The sequence below is a fragment of the Doryrhamphus excisus genome, chromosome 2, assembly GCF_030265055.1.
Source record: "Doryrhamphus excisus isolate RoL2022-K1 chromosome 2, RoL_Dexc_1.0, whole genome shotgun sequence".
In the NCBI taxonomy this organism is placed as follows: Eukaryota; Metazoa; Chordata; class Actinopteri; order Syngnathiformes; family Syngnathidae; genus Doryrhamphus; species Doryrhamphus excisus.
The window spans coordinates 16,945,781-16,973,159 of record NC_080467.1 but is presented as its reverse complement, the minus strand read 5'-3'; the positions used below and the strand labels follow the sequence as shown (position 1 = coordinate 16,973,159).

The 27,379-nt window shown below is 41.2% G+C and overlaps 2 protein-coding genes across 4 annotated transcripts in view; one reads left to right on the top strand and one right to left on the bottom strand.

Moving 5' to 3' along the window:
• The first annotated feature begins 1,240 nt into the window (after positions 1-1,240).
• stxbp1a (syntaxin binding protein 1a) overlaps positions 1,241-27,379 on the top strand; it is a 43,878-nt gene continuing 17,739 nt past the window's right edge. For both annotated transcript variants that reach the window (XM_058053837.1, XM_058053828.1), the window contains exons 1-14: positions 1,241-1,355; positions 14,933-14,982; positions 15,197-15,278; positions 15,361-15,437; positions 17,757-17,835; positions 17,989-18,092; positions 22,059-22,207; positions 23,683-23,767; positions 23,873-24,003; positions 25,831-25,938; positions 26,030-26,090; positions 26,614-26,679; positions 26,770-26,850; positions 27,040-27,178. In XM_058053837.1, coding sequence (XP_057909820.1) covers positions 1,319-1,355; positions 14,933-14,982; positions 15,197-15,278; positions 15,361-15,437; positions 17,757-17,835; positions 17,989-18,092; positions 22,059-22,207; positions 23,683-23,767; positions 23,873-24,003; positions 25,831-25,938; positions 26,030-26,090; positions 26,614-26,679; positions 26,770-26,850; positions 27,040-27,178 — 1,249 coding nt within the window. In that variant the 5' untranslated portion in view covers positions 1,241-1,318. The remainder of the gene's footprint in view (positions 1,356-14,932; positions 14,983-15,196; positions 15,279-15,360; positions 15,438-17,756; positions 17,836-17,988; positions 18,093-22,058; positions 22,208-23,682; positions 23,768-23,872; positions 24,004-25,830; positions 25,939-26,029; positions 26,091-26,613; positions 26,680-26,769; positions 26,851-27,039; positions 27,179-27,379) is intronic.
• The window catches only part of akna (AT-hook transcription factor), a 42,428-nt gene continuing 41,254 nt past the window's right edge, over positions 26,206-27,379 (bottom strand). The window contains exon 23 of one of the 2 annotated variants that reach the window (XR_009119957.1): positions 26,206-26,921. The gene's annotated coding sequence lies outside the window, so the exon portion shown is untranslated. The remainder of the gene's footprint in view (positions 26,922-27,379) is intronic. The other variant, XR_009119958.1, reaches the window with a different exon arrangement.

The window sequence follows — 27,379 nt, the reverse complement described above, 5'->3', positions numbered from 1 at the left end:
AGTCTATATATTATGTCTTATTTTCTCTTATTATGTGCACTATATTGAGTAATACAAGTGTAAAGGTGACTATAGGGGTGTTATTTCATGTCTAGAGGGCTCTTATTAGGTTTAGAACAGCTGTCTCAAACACGCGGCCCGCGGGCCAAATGTGGCCCGCAGGACACTAGTTTGAGGCCCCCGCCTTGATATGAAAGTTTAATGTTAGTGCGGCCCGCAGAAGTTTGATATGGATGCTGTATGGTATCATGTACCCAGAAAAAATTATTACGTTTGATTAATGTTCATGTTAAAGGTTAAATAACTGTTCAGTTATCCTCCCTATCCGTGTGGAAGTGGTAAGTTTTTGGCTATTTAAGTTTAAAGGAAATAACTTGAAGGCTACCGTTTAGGTCGCTAGCTCTCTAGTTTGCGAGTTAGCATGTGTCTCAAGACCCTGCAGTTGCGCAATATGTTGTAAATAAAAAGAGTATAAATGTGACTATAGTCGTGTTTTGTCATGTCTACAGGGCTCTAATAATGCTTTGTTCATTTTAATCTGAAAAAAATAATTTGTCTACCCACCAACTATATGTGGTTTCTTAAGTTTTTATTATTTGCCGTTTTATTATTATTATATTTATTTATTTATTACCGATTGACTTTCTTTATTCTTGATTTGCTTATTTATTTTTCATCTTATCTTGTGTAGAAAAATAAAAAGTAAGATATTTGAGAACAGTGGAATGTTTTATCAGAGCTTTTCTTGTAGAAATTTGGAACCAAAGCAAAGTTTTGTACATTTTTTTGTTTTTAATAAATGCGTTTTTTTTTGTTTGTTTTTTTTGAAAACCTGATGCGGCCCAGTCTCACCCAGACCCGAGCTCCAGTGGCCCCCAAGTAAATTGAGTTTGAGACCCCTGGTTTAGAAGGTTGTAACAGGTTTTATAACAAAAATATTTGCTATCTTTGAAAAAAAAAATGAAGACCATAAATCTGCACAGTTGCAAAGCAGTGAGTGAGTGCTGAATTGCAAATGAATTGGCCCAATATTTATCTAGTGTCGGATCTATACAGAATCCACAGTATCCAAAATAAACCATAATCAATCCGAATTATGTTCCACACTATCATAACATAGAGAATAAGTAGATTGTTAACAAAGAGTGACGTGTTTGTGGTTAATAAGGGGTGGTAGTCAAAGCGCACAATTGCCTCTGTTGACAAGGCGGAAGGATACGTACGTAGTGCAGACCGCTCCTTGCGGAGGCTCCTCCGCAGTGATGCGAGGTGACCACTAGAGAGGAAGAAAGCAGTCCAACATACACTCCGCACCAATATGGCACCAATCGGATTAAAGGCGGTGGTCGGTGAAAGTAAGACTCTTTATTTTTATCGCATATAATTAGCTTGAATGATCGCCATGTGATATAATATGTGTAAATATAATAATTCGTGTGAAACAGTGCACGGCAATGGAAGTGATGGAGATAACCTGCAGAGGCTCCTGCGGCGCCGATGCGCAAATGTAAATTTGTCTTAAAACATCAGTGAAACGTATAATTCTTGCTATGCTCTTTTAGCCTTAATCAGCATTTATTCCATGTATAAAAATATAGCGCATCGCTTCACTGTATTGCGCACTGATATTGGAGAAACGGATTGATTAGCTAATTAAATACATTTGAATCAATTCCATTGCAGTGTTATTTGAGGTTACCACTCGGTGCTTAGATGTTGGTGTTTTTCGGCAGAGCCTCACCCCTCAGATGGATGCGTAAAACACACGTTAGCCTCTCTTCCATTGCACATTAATGGCGGATCCTTATCAAGACCATAAAATTGCCTTTAAAGGCTGCAATGCGAAAAGCTCCACACCCTTAAGCACGGATGTCATCTATGTTCACTGCACCATCAGTCCAAATATAGACTGGTTTGTTTGTTGTGGAGATGTTGCTCTTGCAGTGTTGATGTGTGTGTGGTGCTGATGCAAGGCCTGAATATGGAGGCGCAGCTTCATCCTCAGCAACTGCATACCTGCCCTTCGACACCCCAAGTCACATATTCCTTCCTTAGTTGGGAATTTAAGCAGCTCTATTTCCAATGATATTTGTTTAAAGTGCTTACCAAAGCGAATAATAATCAAGATTGGCAGCATTTAAAATAAATGATGCTTCTTTTATTGCCACCCGGTAGTGTCATTTTAAGACGTGGTGCTACATCATCTGTCTTACATCCTCCATATGGCGCACACCACCCGTTTATGTCGACACCCCTCGGACAGGTGGACTTGTCGACACAACCGTAACCTCAACCATCCATACTGTGGCTTGCACGTTTACTGTGACTTTGACCGGAAACATAATGAGAATATGCCGATAATAAAGCATTTTTTAACCTACGGCAGTTTGTTCACGTCCGTTTCCTCCATTTGTGTCCATTTTAGTTCGTCTGTTAGATTCATCTGATGGTGGTACCTCGGTTTTTGTTGCAAAAACGTCAGACAGCAACCGGAAAACATCTCAAAACCAAAGCAATTTTTCCTGTAGGAAATAATATAAATCCAATTAATACGCTCCATGCACCCAAATAAATAATATTCATTCATTCATTTTCTAACGCTTTTCCTCACGAGGGTCGCGGGAGGTGCTGGAGCCTATCCCAGCTGTCTTCGGGCGAGAGGCGGGGTACACCCTGGACTGGTTGCCAGCCAATCACAGGGCACATATAGACAAACAACCATTCACACTCACATTCATACCTATGGACAATTTGGAGTCGCTAATTAACCCAGCATGTTTTTGGAATGTGGGAGGAAACCGGAGTACCCGGAGAAAACCCACGCATGCACGGGGAGAACATGAAAACTCCACACAGAGATGGCCGAGGATAGAATTGAACCCTAGTCTCCTAGCTGTGAGGTCTGCACGCTAACCACTCGACCGCCGTGATGCCCCCAAATAATATATTATAGAGAATCATTTTAGTTTTCCGTGCAGAAAACACTGTGAAATTATCATCAATTTTGGTTGAAATGGCTAAATGCCTGCTGCACGGTGGTCCAGTGGTTAGCATGCAGGCCACACAGCCAGGAGACCCTTGTTCGATTCCACCCTCAGCCATCTCTGTGTAGAGATTCCATGTTCTCCCCGTGCATGCGTGGGTTTTCTCTGGGTTCTCCGGTTTCCTCCCACATTCCAAAAACATGCTAGGTTAATTGGCCACTCCAAATTGTCCATAGGTATGAATGTGAGTGTGAATGGTTGTTTGTCTATATGTGCCCTGTGATTGGCTGGCGACCAGTCCAGGGTGTACCCCGCCTCTCGCCCGAAGACAGCTGGGATAGGCTCCAGCACCCCTGCGACCCTCATGAGGATAAGCGGTAGAAAATGAATGAATGGCTAAATTCCCATTTAACATAATTTTTGCTATTATTGAAGACTTGTTGGCAACGAGGGAGCAGAGCGAGAGGGGACAGTAGGGACATATTCGTACGTTCAACAAGTTATTTGTTTAATTTAATATTGTTTCTCCCTCTTTTTATCAAATTGCAGGCATTGCAACTTTGTTTGGCCCCATGGTGGGTTATTTAGCAATGCACAACCAGTGAGTCACCAACGTGTAGGATGCTTTGGTCAGGCTACAGTTGTAGTAGTTTGAATGCTTATGTTTTGTTGTTGGAAGCCAAAATGTGTGTTATGGATGTAAAATGGGATAGTGTCATTGTCATCCTTGATGTGCCGCCGGGTTGATAGACGTAAACGGGAACCGGAGTAGATGCATGTACCGCATTTTTTTAGGAATTTAGCCCGTCATTCACATCCCTTAACACATTTTTCTTGCATGCCATTCCATTTCATTCCATTTTCCTCCGCTTATCGAGTCCGGGTCCAGGTTGTGGAGGCAGCAATCTCAGTAGGGAAGCTCAGACTTCCCAGTCCCCGGCCATCTCCTCCAGCTCCACCAGGACACCAAGGTGTTCCCAGGCCAGCTGTGAGACATAATCCCTCCCGCCTGTCCTTGGTCTGGCCTTCTCTCGGCTGGGCATGCCCGGAACACCAAAGAGGCGTCCGGTAGGCATCTGGACTAGATGCCCAAGCCCATGACCCAACTGGCTCCTCTCAGATGTATACCATCCCAGTAAACCCGATGACGCCGTCAGGACCACATCATCTGCAAATAGCAGAGATGAGATCCTAAGGCCCCCGAACTCGACTCTCTTGTACACCGTGAGGGACACGGTCAAATGCCTTTTCCAAGTGGACAGAGCACATGTAGACCGGTTTAGCAACTTCCAATGCACCCTCCAGCACCCTCACAAAGGTGTAGAGTTAGTCCGGTGTTCCGCAACCGGCACGAAAACTGCATTGAACCTCTTGTAAGCGAGGATCGACCAACAGGTCTGATGATAAAGCTACGATTCCATTGTCAGCTAGCTCATATTAACTTGTTTTCCTGCGCGAGGAATGCACAGAAAAGGGAACGCCATATGTGTTAATAAGGATTGGGAATGATGGGCACAAAAGTGCAGTGCCCCGTAAAATATGGAGGTCTTGGACCCTTGTCTCAGTACGGTCCATGGCCTTTGTCTTTTAGTGCGGTCCATGTGTTTGTTTTATCATATATCTCTGATATAAACGTGCCAACACGTCAAAATATCGTAAGGTTTCGTGCTGTGTGTGTGTGGTCCAAGATGGCGGCATAAACAAACCAGTGGGCCATGGTACCACTTTATCTTTCATACATGCGTAAACCCTTCTTCTGGTGGCTAACAACGTAAAAAAATATGTTGCCATGGTAGAATCCAGGTTAATACTGCAATGCTTTTATTTTGAACATAGCTTTGCCCTAAACAGGAAGTCACCATGTGCACATTTTTAGACAGAAATAATATCACTGTTGTTGTTTCATGCTACTTAGTGATAATGATGAAGTTAACAATATGTCAACATGAACCAACTCTTTTTTTAATGTCAGATTTTATAATTTATATCAATATGTTTAAGGACTACTTAATTTTTTTAGAAATTGCACCAAAAATGTATTCTCATTACTTGTAACTTACATACCGCTGTCACTCATAGTAAAGCCAGGACTTCCACGCACTTGGAGTCTTTTCTACAACATTGTATACACACATTGTATACACACTCGGTACGAGGTCGTCGCTAGGATGCATTGGGAAACACCTGAGCTCTGTTTGGCCGAGGTGAAACTGGGTTGGGATTGGTGGAGGCAGAGAGGAGGGAAGGAAGCGTGGTGAACTATCATGGGTCCTCTCTGCAGCAGTAGCGGAAGGGAAAGAGGGAAGGGGGATGGGTGTGCAGCGCTTCAGCCTTATCCTTCATGACTCCGTACGAGGAAGCAGGAGGGAAAGGAGGCCAAATGAACACATTAGCCGGCATGTGCTGCATGATATACAGTATATGTATAATATTATATTTGCATTTTAGGTATATATTTGCACATTACCAGGCATGTGCTGCATGATATACAGTATATGTATAATATTATATTTGCATTTTAGGTATATATTTGCACATTACCCGGCATGTGCTGCATGATATACAGTATATGTACAATATTATATTTGCATTTTAGGTATATATTTGCACATTAACCGGCATGTGCTGCATTATATACAGTATATGTACAATATTATATTTGCATTTTAGGTATATATTTGCACATTACCAGGCATGTGCTGCATTATATACAGTATATGTACAATATTATATTTGCATTTTAGGTATATATTTGCACATTACCCGGCATGTACTGCATGATATACAGTATATGTATAATATTATATTTGCATTTTAGGTATATATTTGCACATTACCAGGCATGTGCTGCATTATATACAGTATATGTACAATATTATATTTGCATTTTAGGTATATATTTGCACATTACCCGGCATGTACTGCATGATATACAGTATATGTATAATATTATATTTGCATTTTAGGTATATATTTGCACATTAACCGGCATGTGCTGCATTATATACAGTATATGTATAATATTATATTTGCATTTTAGGTATATATTTGCACATTACCCGGCATGTGCTGCATGATATACAGTATATGTATAATATTATATTTGCATTTTAGGTATATATTTGCACATTACCAGGCATGTGCTGCATTATATACAGTATATGTATAATATTATATTTGCATTTTAGGTTTACAGACTGCATAAAAATAAGGACTGCTGAACAGCATTGATTGATTAGTAATTTTGTCATTAGGAGAAGAAGGAACGTTAATGTGGGGAAGTATTTACTCGGCGGACCGCCCGACCTAAACAGGTTGAAATGCATCTCCTCTTAAAGAGCTTGAACGGAAGCTAGCAGGGGTTAGCTTGTGTCCGAGGAAGAGGCAGATTCCCAGTGAAAAAATAGGGTTTGACCTCCATGTCTGCTGCAGGGCTTGCAGCTCTCAGCCCCACTATGAATCACGCAAGCATAATAAATATATACGAGCAATGACTACACACCCACCGCATGTACGAGTTGCTGTGGTTACATGAAGAAGGGCTGACTGAAGTAGAGCTAGTCCGGGAATGGAGTGCAAATATACTGAAATCTTGCTATTCCACTGAAGAACGCTGCGTCAGACCTGGCATGCACGCTCCTCCTCCCCCTCCTCCTCCTCCTCATCATCATCTCGCTCTCACCAGCACTCACCATCCCCCTCACAGACATACTGTATATAGCACCAGACATATTTAACAGTCTGCACATGGACTACACTACACATGTGCTGTTGTCTGCACTGATTCTAAGGTGAAATGAAGGGGTTACACGTAAAGGTGCAACAATGTATCCATCAATCAAAGATGCATCCATTATCCAATTCATTTTGGTATTGGGTAAATCATTTTTTCCTTCGTCATCCATGAAAGAAGACCTGTTATCGTTGTGGCAAAACACGATATTCACATACAGTAAACCTCGGATATATCGGATTCAATTGTTCCCACTGGTTTTGTCCGATATAAGCGAAATCCGTTATATGCGTATACCGGAAAATGTCCGTTTTACGCATATATCGGATTTATATCCGGTATATGCGTAAATCGGATTTTATCCGTTATAAAAAGGCACTTCCTTGACTATGTTTCCAATGTACCTGGACGCGCAGGCAACGCTGCAAACGCTGCAAATGACGTCGTATAGCGGCCTGTCACGATTTGGCGAATCGGAGCGCCACGATGCGGCCATCCGATATATGCGAGGGAAATTTAATGGAAATGCATTGGAACGGGACTGGAGATTTTGTCCGAAATAGGCGAAATCCGTTATAAAAAAATCTGATATATGCAATGAATTTTTATTGGAAATGCATTACAGAAAAATTGGTTCTTTTTTATCTGTCCGTTGTGAGCGAATTTCCGATATATCCGAGGTTTACTGTATATATATCCGTTTTGACTTTGGAAAACAGTCATTACAATTTTTTGTTGCGGACCAAACCGCTAACTGTCCGTGGGTGGTTCATATTGATTTGGCTTCAGATTTATCGACTATGAAAATTTCTGGGTTCTTTTCCCACCCACTCTGCATTGTACCTGTAAAGTATGTTGCTACCTCCACCTTTCACAGACATACACTGCACAGTCCCTCCGTCCCTTTGGTCATAAAGAAGGCAGACTTTGCACTGACTGTCTAGCTATACAGTATGTAGTCGTTCCATACAGTACCTCCCAACAGTGAGTCTATAGCATAAACCCATAGTACAGTAAACCTCGGATATATCGGACTCGGATATATCGGAAATTCGCTCACAACGGACAGATAAAAAAGAACCGATTTTTCTGTAATGCATTTCCAATAAAAATTCATTGCATATTCATTCATTCATTCATTTTCTACCGCTTTTTCCTCACGAGGGTCGCGGGGGGTGCTGGAGCCTATCCCAGCTGTCTTCATTCACACTCACATTCATACCTATGGACAATTTGGAGTCGCCAATTAACCTAGCAGGTTTTTGGAATGTGGGAGGAAACCGGAGTACCCGGAGAAAACCCACGCATGCACGGGGAGAACATGCAAACTCCACACAGAGATGGCCGAGGGTGGGGATTGAACCCTTGTCTCCTAGCTGTGAGGTCTGCGCGCTAACCACGAGACCGCCGTGCCTTCATTGCATATATCGGATTTTTTATAACGGATTTCGCCTATTTCGGACAAAATCTCCAGTCCCGTTCCAATGCATTTCCATTAAATTTCCCTCGCATATATCGGATGGCCGCATCGTGGCGCTCCGATTCGCCGAATCGTGACAGGCCGCTATACGACGTCATTTGCAGCGTTTGCAGCGTTGCCTGCGCGTCCAGGTACATTGGAAACATAGTCAAGGAAGTGCCTTTTTATAACGGATAAAATCTGATTTACGCATATACCAGATATAAATCCGATATATGCGTAAAACGGACATTTTCCGGTATACGCATATAACGGATTTCGCTTATATCGGACAAAACCAGTGGGAACAATTGAATCCGATATATCCGAGGTTTACTGTAGTCTATAGGTTTAAACCCAGCAGGAGCTAATTACTCTGCTGTGACAGTAACGAGTGATATAGACTGTATTAGCATTTGGACTTCTCCCACCAGTACAATGTCATGGGAAAGGTCCCCCAGTCGGCCTCAGGCTGGGTAAATGAGGCTACACACTTGTTATGGTTTGTTGTTGTGTTTTTTACGCTAGTGTTGCCTGGGTCTGGTTAGTGTGTTGTAATGTAATGTAATGTAATGTAATGTAATGTACAGATCAGACTCAATGGCTCAGGTATAATACTGTATACTGCATGCCTGTAATTGTTTCTTTATGTATGAAGCTGAATTGAAATGGTGTTTCATAAATGTGAGAGGCAGGTTCTCAAGTGGTCTCGACCTGGGAACCATATTTCCAATGATCAGTAAATCACAACCCACTTTCAACTGAGTCATCTTAATTTATGTGGTTTTTTTTACATTTTTGTTTGTTATTTTTTACACTTTTATTAGTCATTTTTGTTTTTTTTACACTTTAATTTAAATCATTTTTATTTATTCTATTTATTTTTACTACACCTATAAGTCATTTGTGTGTTTTTACACTTTTAAGCCGTTTTGTATTTTTTTTTTAATTCATTAATTTATTTATTCATATTTTTTTCTACGGCGGTATAGTGGTTAGCGCGCAGACCTCACAGCTAGGAGACCAGAGTTCAATTCCACCCTCGGCCATCTCTGTGTGGAGTTTGCATGTTCTCCCTGTCCTTGCATGGGTTTTCTCCGGGTACTCCGGTTTCCTCCCACATTCCAAAAACATGCTAGGTTAATTGGCGACTCCAAATTGTCCATAGGTATGAATGTGAGTGTGAATGGTTGTTTGTCTACATATATGTGCCCTGTGATTGGCTGGCCACCAGCCCAGGAGACAGCTGGGATAGGCTCCAGCACCCCCGCGACCCTCATGAGGAAAAAGCGGTAGAAAATGAATGAATGAATGAATATTTTTTCTACTTTTCTTTAAGTCAAACCAAACAAGTGTTAAAAATCCCCTCCCTAAATAATTAGCTTGTAAGCCATTTATTTAAACGGGGGCAAGCCATTTATTTAGGGGGGCATTTCAGCTCCCCAAATCAACATTTTAGAAGTGAAAAACTGCCAGAAAAAGCACAAGATATCTCCACAAATCGCTCATCTCCATGGCTGTGCTGGATGCTTTTTCATAGGCCAAATCGCCCCATCCAAGAACCATCCAATCACTGTTAGTATGCAAATGAGCCAAAAAGCAGCGCAGACTTTGTGGAAAAATGAGCCATTACATAACTAATCATCATGACTTATTCATTCATTCATTCATTTTCTACCGCTTTTTCCTCACGAGAGTCGCGGGGGTGCTGGAGCCTATCCCAGCTGTCTTTGAGGCAGGGTACACCCTGGACTGGTTGCCAGCCAATCACAGGGCACATATAGACAAACAACCATTCACACTCACATTCATACCTATGGACAATTTGGAGTCGCCAACTAACCTAGCATGTTTTTGGAATGTGGGAGGAAACCGGAGTACCCGGAGAAAACCCACGCATGCACGGGGAGAACATGCAAACTCCACACAGAGATGGCCGAGGGTGGAATTGGGGTCTGCGCGCTAACCGTCGACCGCCGTGCCGCCTATCATGACTTATATTTGATACAAAATAATTTCTCTGCATCACTCAACATAAACGGCATGCATTTTAACAAATGTGTTAGCTTTATGCTAATTTACATTGAAAATCCAATATACAGTATGTGTTAGCAATTAGCATTAGCAATTTCACATGGCAATTTTGAACACTTCCAAATATGACAATTAGGCGATAAGTATGATGCACATTCCACTTAAACAACTGCTTGATAAATAAAATATATATTTACAGCCAAATACTCACTTTTGGGTCACCACCCACCAGTTGAGAATCACTATTCTACTGTCTTTTTATCACAAAAACCAGTTTGCTTGTTTTTTCCAAGACAACATGAAATGTAAACGACTTGAGTCTTACGTGTTTATTCTAGAAGGTTTCAACCATGAGGATGTGTATCCTGCTAAACTGGACGGGAGAGAGATTGTGAGGCTTTTGTGTGTGTGTGTGTGTGTGTTCCTATTTGGTTGACACAGCTGTTGCACCGTGTTTGATCAGGTCCCTTCCCCTATGTCGGACTGACTGGTGTTTTCCTGTATTGTGTATCAGGACATCAGCAGGGACGAGTCGCCATTGTTGTTGTCTAATGAAGTGGTCCTGCTCTTCGTATACAAGTGTTGTTGCATTTATGTACATACTGTATATTCTTTTAGTTCAGTGTTAACTTTGGTGAAGCTAAGAAGCAGACAGTAGGTCTATTTGCACCAGACCAAAACCAAACAGGATATAGGTATAGTTGCTAGTAAGGTCAAAAATGGAATTATTTTCTGGGTTAGCAGTGGGAATTGGAAATGGAAATACAGTAAAAACACCATTTTATATAGAGACATGTTATTCTCAGAAAAATGCTGAAATGCAAAACCTGAGGAAACGAGTGATAGATAAAAACCTTTGTTTGTGGAAACCACTCATCCTGTGGCAATGGAACTTCCACTGCTTCCAATCCATAGGAACAAAAACATTCTTTACCGTTATGGCACAGATCCAAAGAACTTTACAATCCCGTGCTAAGGACTTGCTATGGGTCAGTCTCTATCTCCGGATAAACAATATTACCATTTCTTTTAAATGTGCCTTTTCAAATCTGTCTAAATGTTTGATAGTGGGGGCGGCACGGCGGAGTCTATATTATGTCTTATTTTCTCTTATTATGTGCACTATATTGAGTAATACAAGTGTAAAGGTGACTATAGGGGTGTTATTTCATGTCTAGAGGGCTCTTATTAGGTTTAGAAGGTTGTAACAGGTTTTATACTCTCAACAAAAATATATGCTATCTTTGAAAAAAAAAAAATATTTAAGACGTGCGGCACGGCAGACAAGTGGTTAGCGCGCAGACCTCACAGCGAGGAGACCAGGGTTCGATTCCACCCTCGGCCATCTCTGTGTGGAGTTTGCATGTTCTCCCTGTGCATGCATGGGTTTTCTCCGGGTACTCCGGTTTCCTCCCACATTCCAAAAACATGCTAGGTTAATTGGTGACTCCAAATTGTCCATAGGTATGAATGTGAGTGTGAATGGTTGTTTGTCTATATGTGCCCTGTGATTGGCTGTTGACCAGTCCAGGGTGTACCCCACTTCTCGCCTGAAGACAGCTGACTCTCGTGAGGAAAAAGCGGTAGAAAATGAATGAATGAATGAATAAGTCATGATGATTAGTTATGTAATGGCTCATTTTTCCACAAAGTCTGCGCTGCTTTTTGGCTCATTTGGATACTAACAGTGATTGGATGGTTCTTGGATGGAGCGATTTGGGCTATGAAAAAGCATCCAGCACAGCCACGGAGATGAGCGATGTGTGGAGATATCTTGTGCTTTTTCTGGCAGAGTTTTTCACTTCTAAAAAGTTGATTTGGGGAGCTGAAATGCCCCCCTAAATAAATGACTTGCCCCCGTTTAAATAAATGGCTTGGAAGCTAATTATTTAGGGGGGAGTTTTTAACACTTGTTTGGTTTGACTTAAAGAAAAGTAGAAAAAATATATGAATAAATAAATTAATGAATTTAAAAAAAATTACAAAATGGCTTAAAAGTGTAAAAACATGGGTTTTCTCCGGGTACTCCGGTTTCCTCCCACATTCCAAAAACATGCTAGGTTAATTGGCCACTCCAAATTGTCCATAGGTATGAATGTGAGTGTGAATGGTTGTTTGTCTATATGTGCCCTGTGATTGGCTGGCCACCAGTCCAGGGTGTACCCCGCCTCTCGCCCAAAGACAGCTGGGATAGGCTCCAGCACCCCTCATGAGGAAAAAGCGGTAGAAAATGAATGAATGAATGTCTGATAGTGAGCACTTCTGCTTTGTTGAGATAATCCATCCCACCTCACTGGTGTGCCACATCAAGATGCTGCTCTGACATCATGATTACTGCACATTTGTACCTTATACTGCCCACCATAAAAGGGCCACTCTGAAATGTGCAGTTTTGTCACCCAATGAGCATGTTTGGGATGTACTTGATCGGCATATACAACAACGTGTACCAATTCCCACTGATATCCAGCAACTTTGCACATTCCATTGAAGAGGAGCGCACCAACATTCCTCAGGCCACAATTATCACAATCTGATAAACTATGCGAAGAAGATGTGTTGCACTGTATGAGGCAAATGGTGGTCACCCGTAGGTATTTCCCATGACGTCAGTTGATACTTCTGAGTCTCCAGATCCCTAAAGCAAAACAAATGCACATTTCTGGGTGGCCTTTTATTGTGGACAGTCTAAGGTAATTAATCACTAATCATGGTGTCTGATGAGCATCTTGATGTGGCACACCAGTGAGGTGGGATGGATTATCTCAGCAAAGCAGAAGTGCTCACTATCACACATTTAGACAGATTTGTGAACAATGTTTGAAAGAAATGGTAATATTGTGTATTTGGGATTAATTTTAGATCTTAAAGTCCATCTCGTGAAAAATGGGAGCAAAAACAAAAGTGTTGCGTTTATATTTTTGTTGAGTATATATAAAAGACTACCAAAACAACAACAGCAGCATAGATACGGCGACAACACTACGATGTCCGTTCTCATTGGGATGGCCGTGTCTTCCAGCACAAGACGTGTGCTCCAGTCCTCAGGTTAAAAAAAGCTGTTATTTCGCAAGATAAATATTTTTGTGAGGGCTTTAGTGTCAAAATATGTATTTCCCATGACGCCTGTTGCTAGCTGGCTCATATAAATATAATATATATGTTTTTTCGCACTGGAATGCATAGAAAAGAGAACTAAATATGTGTTCATGTTTCATATAAAGATTGTGAACAATGGGCAATTTTTTTTAAAGTGCAGTTCCCCTTTAAGAGGTTAAAGGAAAGCAAAAAAGACTGAAGACACCGTGTCATTTAGTGACAATATCATATTGATCTTGCGTCGGCAAAGAGACGCTCAGAGGCGCCTTATGTGCTTTAATCCTTTATTAAGTTGCTTTTTATTTTAATTGTAGTTGGGACTGACACACCATAGGAATGAAACACTGAATGGCCAAGGTGTCAGGGAAATATAAAAAAAGATAAAACAGATAAGTAGACACACACAGGGCAGCTACTGATACTACAGTGAATGACAAACAACAACTTAAATAACATTAAACGTTAAAATTTTACAACTATTTACAGAGCAGTCTAGCAAAGCATGCTGGGAAGCAGGAAGTGCTCTCAGCAACGCTACAATATACTATACTAGTTTAAACAGTCCGTTGTGACCTTCCATTATTTTCCAATGTTAGATGAACTCTATTGGTGTATATCAGGGGTCTCAAACTCAATTTACTTGGGGGCCACTGGAGCTAGGGTCTGGGCGAGACTGGGCCGTATCAGGTTTTCCAAAAAAAAACCAAACAAACAAAAAACACTTATTAAAAACAGAAAAATGAATAAACTTTGCTTCGGTTTCGATTTTCTACAATAAAAGCTCTGATAAAACATTCCACTGTTCTCAGATATTTTAATTTTTATTTTTCTACACAAAATAAGATGAAAAATAAATAAACAAATCAAGAATAAAGAAAATCAATCAGTAATAAATACATATAATAATAATAATAAAACGGCAAATAATAAAAAGTTAAGAAACCACATATAGTTGGTGGGTAGACAAATTATTTTTTTCAGATTAAAATGAACAAAGCATTATTAGAGCCCTGTAGACATGACAAAACACGACTATAGTCACATTTATACTCTTTTTATTTACAACATATTGCGCAACTGCAGGGTCTCGAAACACATGCTAACTTGCAAACTAGAGAGCTAGCGACCTAAATGGTAGCCTTCAAGTTATTTCCTTTAAACTTAAATAGCCAAAAACTTACCACTTCCACACGGATAGGGAGGATAACTATTAACAGTTATTTAACCTTTAACATGAACATTAATCAAACGTAATTATTTTTTCTGGGTACATGCTACCATACAGCATCCATATCAAACTTGCGCGGGCCGCACTAACATTAAACTTTCATATCAAGGCGGGGGCCTCAAACTAGTGTCCTGCGGGCCACATTTGGCCCGCGGGCCGCGTGTTTGGGACCCCTGGTGTATATTATCTTGTTTATTAGCATGTTTTTATTCCTGTGCAATTCAGGATGAATCATTTCTGCTATATTCTCTACATTGGAATGAATTGTGATTGCACTGTATGTGAAACGTTCAATGAGTACTACTGCCAATGGCGTGTACATGTGCTTTTAATGCACAGATCCAATTAAATTCAGTGCCAAAGGTGTATAATTGCTTGTCGTGTCTGTGTTGCAGAGATTATGAATGATGTCATCAAGAAGGTGAAGAAGAAGGGAGAATGGAAGGTAAAAACTAATAAGATTACGATACAATATGCTTGATGCTTTGACGCCGTATTATGCCCCCTCCAAATCCTACCATGTAGTACAACATGAGGTGCATGTTGTACTACATGGAGACACATATTGGTTGTTTTTTAGTACATTATTTCCCGTGTGTATACCAACTAAATGGTTGGATAGTCCAAATAGTTGTATGAAATGTCTCTGTTGTTTCCAGGCCCTGATTGTGGACCAGCTGAGTATGAGGATGTTGTCTTCTTGCTGCAAGATGACAGACATCATGACAGAGGGCATCACCAGTAAGTCAGATGGTCTCACCCTTCCAATGTCATACTGCATGTCTACTTCTCTAATACACCTGCAATGTAATGTTCCTTCCAGTTGTGGAGGACATCAACAAGCGACGAGAGCCTCTTCCCAGCTTGGAGGCCATTTTCCTGATTACGCCGACAGAGAAGGTTAGTATGCTCACTCCTCTTCCTCCACCCACTTATTACAACAATGGTCGGCAATGGCGTCGGTCGCTGTCTGTTCAAAAAACTCCACTTTCAACACACTTGGTCTCCATCCAGGTTGAAATTCTTGCAGTATTAAGGGCTCTAAATGCAATATACTAAGTTCTATGTGAAGTATTTCCATAATGCCTCATATTAACTCACTAGCAAGATCTCATAGTGTATAGACTGGTTATATATCTCATCTCGTTTCATATTATCTACATACTGTATTTGTATATAACTGTTGATTTTATTTATTGTTTATTTTTCTATATTGTGTATTTTGTACTGCTTAACTGATTCTGTACTCTTGCTGCTGTGCAATGCAAATTTGCCCACTGAGGGACGAATAAAGGCATATCTTAATCTTAATCTTAATCTTAATCTTAATCTTAATCTTAATCTTACACCATTGTAATCTTACACCAATGGAAGCTAGCCGAATTAGCTTAGTTTAGCATGCTAGTGTGGTTGTGTGTGTAAATCTCAGGTTGAATGAGCATATATTAGGTTTAAGTGTGTTATTTATAGGTTATCACATGGTTTGTCTGGTATTAGGCCAGGTATCATGCCCCCAAGTGTCAGTATCAGCCCGAGACCGAAGTTCGAGGGCTCATACTGGTACACGGGGGCATGATACTGGGCCTGATACCAGACAAACCATGTGATGATCTTATTATCACATACTATTTAATCATGAGCTTATTATCACGTACTATTTAATCAAAAGACCATTTTGTTTCCAGAAAATGTTCAGTTTATTACATGTATTATATCTAAACAGTGTAAACACAATAATTGCAAAAGTGTTTCAAGAATACTTTCTACCAGTCTTCGTTCGTTCTTGCAGTTGATGAGCCATTCAGAAAAAAGCTTGAGGTCGCCCTTGGTTTTCCGACTTGTATTTGCATTTTTAGTTTTTTCGATCATTTCAAGAGTGTCCTCCTCATTAATGGTGATAAAACGTTCCATTTCTAATATTCTGTTTGCTATTTTCCCTATTTGTCTTTCGCCGGGAGTGTCAACCGCTGACATGTTGACAGAGCACAGACGGCAGCAAAACAAACACTGTGTGTTCACGCTTGTGCGCTGTTCTCTGATTGATTGTTTCACGGGCACGATACCATAGGTGGACGAGTGGACAGCTACGGGACTGATATTGGACATGGTTAAACTCTATATTTTATCAGTATCACTGCCCTGGGCTTTGACACAGTATCATTTCGTCCTTTTCCCGTATCATTCAATTAATACTGTAGTATGTGATAATCGGATTTATCACATACTACAGTATTAATTGGCCCTGTACCCTAGAAACCGCCCATTAACCGCCAACCGCCAATTAATACTGTAGTATGTGATAATCAGATTTATCACATACTACAGTATTAATTGGCCCTGTACCCTAGAAACCGCCCATGAATGATACGGGAAAAGGCCGAAATGATACTGTGTCAAAGCCCAGGGCAGTGATACTGATAAAATATAGAGTTTAACCATGTCCAGTATCAGCCCCCGTAGCTGTCCACTCAGAGCGCGCTGCTCTGGTATCGTGCCTGTGAAACAACCAATCAGAGAACAGCACACGAGTGCTTAGTGCCTAGTGCTTCTCCAGTCACCAAAAAACCCAAACTTGATTAATGGAACTTTAATTGTCAGACATTGATAAGATAAGACTGTTGATAAAATATTATTGTTGAAATATTTTTGCAATTATTGTGTTTACACTGTTTAGATATAATACATGTAATAAACTGAACATTTTCTGGAAACAAAATGGTCTTTTGATTAAATAGTACGTGATAATAAGCTCATGATTAAATAGTATGTGATAATTATAGGTTATCACATGGTTTGTCTGGTATCAGGCCAGGTATCATGCCCCCAAGTGTCAGTATCAGGCACACTCATATTGGCACGCGGGGGCATGATACCATGTGATAACCTATAAATATCAAAATGGTCTTCCGCATCCTTTGACTTTTCAGTATGTAGACCTCGGTAGAAAAAGTTTGGTCACCCCACGGTACGGGTACGTTTTAGTTAGACTTTCTGGAGCGGATTAATGACGCTCGCGAAGTTCCACAGTATGTGCATTGTGGTTGAGTGGTGGCTGGTCCACGGTCTCTAACTCACTCTTGACGCTAATGAGGACAAGCGGTAGAGAAAATATATGTATGGATGAAATGCACCTTTTAAATATGCGCTATTAATCGTTTTTGACATGGTTCCTCGAAGGCCTCAGACATCTTCATTATTTGTGCTTCTCTTCCTCCTCAGTCTGTCCACACCCTCATTGGAGACTTCAAAGACCCTCACTCAGCAAAATACAAGGCAGCCCATGTTTTCTTCACTGACTGTGAGTATTCACAAGTACGGTTCGAATCATTGTGATCTGTGAGGGGGTAGACCACAGCGACAACCCCAGCCTTTTTTTACTCAAATATAATAAGTCAGACGTCAAAGTACTAATTATAGTTTAAGCTACATCATGTGTTGCTATCCCCACAAGCCTGTCCCGATCCTCTGTTCAATGAGCTGGTGAAGAGCCGAGCTTCCAAAACCATCAAGACTCTGACGGAGATCAATATAGCTTTCCTGCCCTATGAGTCTCAGGTAAGCAAACCTACATACTGTAGAGCAGCGGTCTCAAACTTGCGGCCCGCGGGCCAAATGCAGTCCGCGAGCCGCTAGTTTGAGGCCCCCATCTTGATACCAAAGTTTAATGTTGAAATGACAGCTTAAAGCTGTGTGCACACCGGACACAATTAACATGATTTTGCCCCGCCCATACTGTTACCCTACCCTGTTACCCCGCCCTGTTTTGCTTTGGATTAGCAATGAAGCTAAAGGACGCTTATGACGCTGGGTACAAATAAATGCAGGAAATGATTTGGATTAAAACGGAAAATACACGTCAAGATAAAGCATCTCATCAAACATGTTGTTAAAGTTACCACGCTGCTCCCAGATGGAACTGAGTACGATGCTAACTTGCTAATTGGGTAAAATTATTAAGTTTCAATAATGTTCATGTTAAAGGTTAAATAACTGTTAATACTGGACATTTGAATCTGAAAAAATAATTTCTCTACCAACTGTATGTGGTTTCTTTTGTTTTTCTTATTTGCTGTTTTATTATTATTTTACTTATTTATTACTGATTGATTGATTTATTGTCTTTATTCTTAATTTGTTTATTTATTTTTTTATCTTATTTTGTGTGTAGAAAAATAAAAATTATGATATTTGAGAACAGTGGGATGTTTTTTTGGTGTGGAAAACCGGAACCAAAGTACTGAAAAAGTGTAGGGTATAGCAGAAGCAAAAGCATTGAAGATATTTTTTTTTATTGATTTTTCTTCCAGTTTTTAATAAATGCGTTTTGGGTTTTTTTTTAAAACCTGATGCGATCCGGCTTCACCCAGAACCTAGCTCCGGTGGCCCCCAGGTAAATTGAGTTTGAGACCCCTGCTGTAGAGGGATGCCATTTACCTTTATTAGTAAGAAAATACAGATTATACGGTATGTAGTCTTCTGGTCACTACCCATCAGTAATGACACACAACATTGATGAAACATTACCTTACATGACATTACCTTTTTTTTTTTAATTTGGGCAAATATATGAAACATTACAGTGCATTTCTTACATCGATCAAAATATAACTTTCTATTATTTACATTTTTATTCAGCTATCTGATCACAAGTCCAAAAGGAGTAGGCTGAAGCAAAAGCTTATAAATGCCGACCCTTTTTGCAAGATATAATCATGTTCATGCCACTGTCTTGTTTTCCGCTGTTATTATTATCATTATTATTATTGTTATTATCATTATCATTATTATCATTATTGTTATAATCTTTATCATTATTACCATCATTATAATCATCATTAATATTACCATTTTCATCATTATAGTTGTAACAATTTTTGGCTTTTATTTTCATTCATTCATTCATTTTCTACCGCTTTTCCTCACGAGGGTCGCGGGGGGTGCTGGAGCCTATCCCAGCTGTCTTCGGGCGAGAGGCAGGGTACACCCTGGACTGGTCGCCAGCCAATCACAGGGCACATATAGACAAACAACCATTCACACTCACATTCATACCTATGGACAATTTGGAGTCGCCAATTAACCTAGCATGTTTTTGGAATGTGGGAGGAAACCGGAGTACCCGGAGAAAACCCACGCATGCACGGGGAGAACATGCAAACTCCACACAGAGATGGCCGAGGGTGGAATTGAACCCTTGTCTCCTAGCTGTGAGGTCTGCGCGCTAACCACTCGCCCGCCGTGCCGCCCCGGATTTTATTTTATTTTTAAAATTATTAAATTTTACAGACTTCATTGCTTCTTGTAGAGTGTTGTATCATTCCATCTGTTGTTTTCTGAAATCCGCAGTATGTGTGCTTTTATTGTCAATTTATTTGCCCACTTTTTCCCCCAAAGTGTAACATTTACATATCATTTTCTGGATTGCATGTGTCTAATCTTGTGCATTAAAAAGCAAGAACTTGAGACTGTGTCTGGACAGGTGATCAGTTTCTTCTTGTTAAGCCCTACCTGAGGTTTTTAGACTTTTTTACCATACCTTAACACGGCATGCAGTCAGCCATGGTATGTCCAACATGATAGAGTAAAAAGAGGTTCTCCTCCAATTCTGTTTGGAAGTGGTAAGTTTTTGGCTTCTTATTTTGGCGTTCTTACCCGATACATTTGAAACCCATTCTTAAATTTAGAATAAATACATTGGAGGCTAACTAGCTAGCTCGCGAGCATGCTATGCAGCTTTGGCTGTCTGTTGTGTCCCTGTCGTGATTCCATAGCCTAATAATAATAATAATAATAAGAAGAAGAAGAAGAATAATAGGAGTGTTAAGGTGACTATAAGGGTGTTTTTGTATTGAGTTTTTGCGGTAGAGAAATAATACTCGCAGCGTTCGCGGTGGCTAACGTGACCTTAAAGCTTGGCAATGTAGCAATGTTACAAAACCTGTACTTTAGCGATTAAAAAATCTGACATTTTCATTCGTATACATGTTTCTTAGGCAGATTACAATTCATTCATTCATTCATTCATTTTCTACCGCTTTTTCCTCACGAGGGTCGCAGGGGTACTGGAGCCTATCCCAGCTGTCTTTGGGCGGGAGGCGGGGTACACCCTGGACTGGTGGCCAGCCAATCACAGGGCACATGTAGACAAACAACCATTCACACTCACATTCATACCTATGGACAATTTGGAGTCACCAATTAACCTAGCATGTTTTTGGAATGTGGGAGGAAACCGGAGTACCCGGAGAAAACCCACACATGCACAGGGAGAACATGCAAACTCCACACAGAGATGCCTGAGGGTGGAATTGAACCCTGGTCTCCTAGCTGTGAGGTCTGCGCACTAACCACTCGACCGCCGTGCCGCCCCCAGATTACAATTATTTTATATTATATATATTATATATTTTATTTATATTAACTGTTGGACCACATAAAGTCAATTTGTGCTTGGAAAATTAAATACAATTAGGCCGCATGGTGGACGAGTGGTTAGCATGTAGGCCACACCGTTAGGATATCGGGAAAACTTGGATTGATTCTCCACTTGGGCATCTCTGTGTGTGCTTGGGTTTTCTCCGGCTACTCCGGTTTTTCAATGAGGAAGATCTTATAAAATGTACTTGTTTATGGCCCTTTTTTCGGCTTAAAACTGTACCAGATGCAAGTCCAGATCCTCCATGTTCTTATTACTGAATGTCTTTTGCTGTTTATGTTGAATTTTAGATGCAAAACGGTCGTTTCTGTTGATGTCGAAATGTGCTGTAGCATCGTTATCATCATTATCATCACTAAGCATCATTCCTCCTGTTGTTTCACATTTTTGTTCTTTTGTTCTCCATCCCCATTTTGACGATGAATGTCCCTTTCTCCTTCATCTCCTTCCCTCCATCCTTTATTCTCACTATGTGCCGACCCACAATGCTTTTCTCCCTCCTGTCTACTATTATTAATTCAGAGTCAGTGATTTTCTGCCTCAGGCAAATGCTGCCTCATGAGTCCCGCCTACATACTGAGGCACATCCTCCTATCAGATGAGCTCAAATCCACACAGCAGGCCTTGACCAATTGCACGCGGAGCCCCTTCTGCAATTCAGGAGCCTGGTCATGTGACTACAGGCAGATGGGGTGGGAGGCGGCAGGGATAGTGATTGACGAAGGGGAGGATAGGAAGCAGAAAAATGAAGGAAATGCGTCAAGGACATGTAGTGACAAGGAAAGGGTCAAAGCAGCGAAAAAAATGATAATGTTACATGTGTGAAATGAATCACAAAGAAGCATTTCACCTCTGCTTTGTCTCCCGGCAATTACTGACAGTTTGTTCACTTCCAGTGTTTAACTTGTCCTCGGTTAATAATTTCATAATAGTAAAAGGAAAGGATAAAAATGGCAATAAAAATAATAGCAACGTAAGGTCTTTCTTTACAGCTCCCACAATGCCGATGTTGTCCTTGATCTTACATGTTCTCCAAGTCTCCAACATCGGATTTAAAAGGTTAAGTGAAGTGTATCTGTGTACAGGTGTACTCTCTGGACAATCCTGATGCCTTCCACAGTTTCTACAGCCCTCATAAGACCCAGCTGAAGAACCCCGTGATGGAGAGGCTGGCTGAGCAACTGGCCACGCTGTGTGCTACACTGAAGGAGTACCCGGCTGTCAGATATAGGGGGTCAGTAGAACCTGATTGCGTTGGTGTAGTTTTTTTCTAGACGACCTGATCAAGTCCTGGTCCGCTGTGTTTTTACTACTAAAAGATGCCACTTAAGTTGTGTTTTAACTGTGATAAGGCATAGGCAAAACAGTATAGGTTGCACTTGTCAATCAGCCATAGGTGTCCATGTTGTAACATGGGATATTTCCAACAAAAGACACACTATTAACCTTGCAATCTTACCTGCACTCGGTGTTCCCGGCGTCACTTGCCACATTCGGTGCGATGTCGGATGTTTTTGGTCCAAACGGAACCTGTAGACTCGTAATTCTATACCTGATCAAATTTACTTAAGATGTGTCAGATCAAAACACAATTGCTGCATAAGACTTCAAAACATGTGAAATGCACTCTGTCTGTTTCAGAACTCTAAGTATCATGGGAACTGCTGTTCTTTTAGCCATAAATTAGCCACATCAATGTTTAAGCCACAGCGTTCATGCTAAAGCCTTAATGGTAAAATACAGTTGGACCTTGGTTAGTTTCATTATGTCGTTCTAGAAAGTCTGACTAACTAAAACGGACTTAAACTTAATTTTTCCCATACAAATTAATGTAAATCCAATCTGTTCCAGAAGCCAATACAGTAAACATGTGTTTTGGTTTTGCATACCTGATTCTTGGTGTGACATGACGTGGCAGTCAGACACCACATTCCTGTTTTGTTATTTATTGAATGAAATAGTTTTTCTGACCTCAACAAACCAAAGTGGAGCCAAAGAAAATTTCCAGTACCAGCATTTTGATAAAGGAAGTGAGAAACTCTATTAAACTGAATTAGAGAACTAGCTCATGACAAGGCAGGAAGATGGTGTCCGTGTTGTTCCGTGTTGTCTTGCTGCCTTAACTCACATCAAGAATCATGTCTTCAGTGAAGGTGAAAAAAATAGGTAACCTTAAATGTTAATTTTATCCATCGTTTAGAATGGTTTTATGTATAAAAAACTACTGATGACGTCATAAAAACCGACTAGGTAGCAAACATCCTGTTTCGGTTGCCATTTTGTTAGCCAGCTAGCTTCTTTGGTAGAAGAAGTGATAAAAATACATGACATCAACTGGACTCTCACAGTGTATTCATGTCAAGACGCGCACTCACTGGAAAAAGTACACAAAGATAGCCAAATTTTGTCATAATTTTTTGCTGTTAACTGAAAAATACGCTAACCAGGGCAGACGTTCCACTGTATTATGATGCTACTGCGTCGTCTTGAGTTAAAACCAGTACGTATGGGTGTATGTGCTAGAGATAAGCAAATGTTGCGGTTAGCGCACAACTATCACATGTATTGCATCAGCAGCAGCATTTTAGATCAGCAGTTCATTACGTTGCCTATAGCTCATACAAAGCTAACTTATGTAGCTAAAAGCTAACTTACAACGTACTAACCTATAACTTAGCTAAAGTTTTGCATATGTATCTATGTCTTTAGGGAGTACAAAGACAATGCCACCTTGGCTCAGCTGGTTCAGGACAAACTGGACGCCTACAAGGCTGATGATCCTACCATGGGAGAGGCGAGCACATCTTGTTTCATCTCTGCTGTCAATGATAGTATTATTTTTAGAACTTTTTTTTTGGAAAGTATTGCTATTGTTCTGTTTGTTTGCGTCCATGTGCAGGGTCCAGATAAGGCTCGCTCACAGTTGATCATCTTGGACAGAGCCTTTGACCCAGTCTCACCTGTCCTGCATGAGCTCACCTTCCAGGCGATGGGCTACGACCTGCTGCCCATTGAAAATGACGTCTACAAGTACAATATAATAGTTTACTCATGTAATACCTTTAATTCAGGGGTGTCCGGTCCAGCAACTGGTGTTTATATATATAAAAAATGAATAGGCGCCATTATGAAAATTATAAAAAGTTTTCAAGTGGTTACAAGAAAATAGTTAAAATGTCATCAGATCAAAAGCTAATACAACACATATAACACTGAGATGGAGGCTTTTTTTTGGTTATTGAACTCAACTTCTGGTCTACCTTGATTTGAAATTGTTGTGCCCGTTGTCACCGATTCTGTTCACAATTTTCATGGACAGAATCTCTAGGCGCAGCCAAGGTGTTGAGGGAGTCCAGTTCGGGGGCCTTAGAATCTCATCTCTGCTATTTGCAGATGATGTGGTTCTTATGGCCTCTTCGGGCTGTGACCTTCAGCGTTTACTGGGACGGTTTGCATCTGAGTGTGAAGCGTCTGGGATGAGACTCAGTACCTCCAAATCAGAGGCCATGGTTCTCAGTCGGAAAAGGGTGGAGTGGGAATGAGGTCCTGCCCCAGGTGGAGGAGTTTAAGTATCTCGGGGTCTTGTTCACGAGTGAGGGAAAGTGGGAGCGTGAGGTCGACAGACGGATCGGCGCAGTAATGCGGTCGCTGTACCAGACCGTCGTGGTGAAAAGAGAGCTGAGCCGGAGGGCAAAGCTCTCAATTTACCGGTGGATCTATGTTCCCACCCTCATCTATGGTCATGAGCTTTGGGTCATGACCGAAAGAATGAGATCGCGAATACAGGCGGCCGAAATGAGTTTCCTCCATAGGGTAGCTGAACTCACCCTAAGAGATAGGGTGAGGAGCTCAGTCATCCTTCACATCAAGAGGAGTCAGTTGAGGTCGCTCGGGCATCTAGTCCGGATGCCTCCTGGATGCCTCTCTGGTGAGGTGTTCCGGGCATGCCCAGCCGGGAAAAGGCCCCGGTGCAGACCTAGGACACGCTAGAGGGATTATGTCTCACAGCTGGCCTGGGAACGCCTTGGTGTCCTCCCGTTGGAGCTGGAGGAGGTGGCCGGGGACCAGGAAGTCTGGGCTTCCCTATTAAGACTGCTCCCCCCACGACCCGGACCCGGATAAGCAGAGGAAAATGGATGGATGGAGCCCGATTCTGATATTGGGGAATAACAAAATCTCCATAACTAATATATTGACCAACTTTTTCTGCCCAACAAATCTCTATGTTCTCTCTCGATGGTGCAAGATCCCAGTATTTATGTCTCAGGTTGAGGCACGCCCCTACCAATACTAGTTTCATTCTTTTGTGGTACCAAGAGACAATCATTAAGGTACAATAGAGTGAGGCCTGCCAACGACTATCATTTGGGTAGAATTCAACTCGGTACATGTCATTTCAACCAAAATTTGCATTATTTCCAAGGTTTTGGGGCCAGCAAAAACAACGTGGCAGGCCGAATCTGGCCCCCGGTCCTTGAGTTTGCCACCTGTACTCTAACGGCTATTACCAGCTGATTAAATTGTCTGGCAGAGTCATGAATGACATTCAGTTCTAAGAAAAAATACCATATCACCTACATTTTATTACTGAAAAATAAGTTTTAACACTGACATCAAGTGGCTAAAATTTGATTACTAATAATGATTATTCGGTAGGGCCATATTAAGTGCCTGCTTGATATACACAGTTGACCACTTTTGCCAACATAAAATTTGTGATCCAAAGGGGCTACTTTCGATAAAAAATGGGTCTGTTTATGTCAACATGTGTCATAATATTGTTAACTTAATCATTATTGCTAAGCAGAGTGAAACGGCAACGTCAACTTCACGTTGTCAATTGTGTTTTTGGTAAAGGTATGACACCAGCGGCATGGGTGACTCTCGTGAGAAAGAGGTTCTGCTGCATGAAGACGACGATCTTTGGGTTAGCCTGAGACACAAACACATCGCCGAGGTGTCCCAGTGAGTACTTCTAATGATCCCTACATCTTCTCTTTCATCTTAATACTGTACCTAACAATATGACAAAATTGTGCTGTTTATTGACGTAAAGGGAAGTCACACGTCAGCTGAAAGAATTTTCCTCAAGCAAGAGAATGAACACCGGAGAGAAGGTAACGTGAAACATTCGCAAATTGCTGCATTTTTGATATACAGCCGGCCATAGTTGGCATCATACTTTCATCTGCTGTCAGGTTGAGTTCCCATTATTTGATCTGACATCAGATGTGATGGGACAATTAATACAAAAAATGTACATGCTGGTTCAGACGGTTACATTACATTGTGGTTGCTGTGATTGTTTATTGCATTGAAATGTGCCTGACACTCTGAAAACCCTGCTTGTGAGGTTTTGTGCACTGTGCGCCTGTCAGCCAATTTACCACTGCGCAGGGTGCGCTTGGCCTGCACCGAGAACAGATAATGTCTGCGATGGCGATCTTTCACTGGCACCTTTGGTTTTTGCCACTGCACCAAGCTGAAAATATTAGTCCTGGTGCGCTGCTACGCCCATCTCTACCGAATTACCAAATTGGCTGCGCACAGTGGTGTGCTGGACGAAATGACCAGTGCATGGGGTGCACCACAAAATTATAGCCCATTAAGTTCATACTAATTCCACATTTGTTTCAACAGACCACAATGAGGGATCTGTCCCAGATGCTGAAGAAGATGCCACAGTATCAGAAGGAGCTCAGCAAGGTGTGTATGTTCAGATGAATGTGTGTGTGTGTATGTTTCTTTGCATGAGTTTAGTATGTCATGTGGCAACTGTGTGTGTTTTTTTTCCAGTACTCCACTCACCTGCAGCTTGCTGAGGACTGCATGAAACATTACCAGGGGACAGTGGACAAGCTGTGCCGTGTTGAACAGGTAAAAGGGTCCAGGATCAGTAGTATTGTCGTCAAAGAATTCCAAGAATTCTTATTCCGTAGTCTGCTAGCCTCATTTGTTACATTGTGGTGAGGAGGTAATGAGAGAAAAAAGGGAAGGACAAAAGGAAATAAATATAACACAAACACATGTGTTACCAAGAGATACGTTGTATGTTTCATGTCGTAGGATCTTGCAATGGGCACGGATGCCGAGGGGGAGAAGATCAAAGATCCCATGAGGGCCATTGTGCCCATCCTGCTTGACGCCAACGTCAGCACATACGACAAGATCCGCATCATCCTGCTCTACATCTTCCTCAAGAACGGTATGGCGGACACTACACCATTTATGTGCTGCTTCGTACTCCCTGTCTGTTTTTTTTCCTAACTCCAGTGGAACCCGTTTAGGACTCACGTTGACACAAGTGACACATAATTTCACTTGAGACTTTCACCAGAGATATAAGGAGGATGGGCGAACACTTTTTAAACTGGCAGTAGTTTGTTGAAATTCTTTGTGCATATTT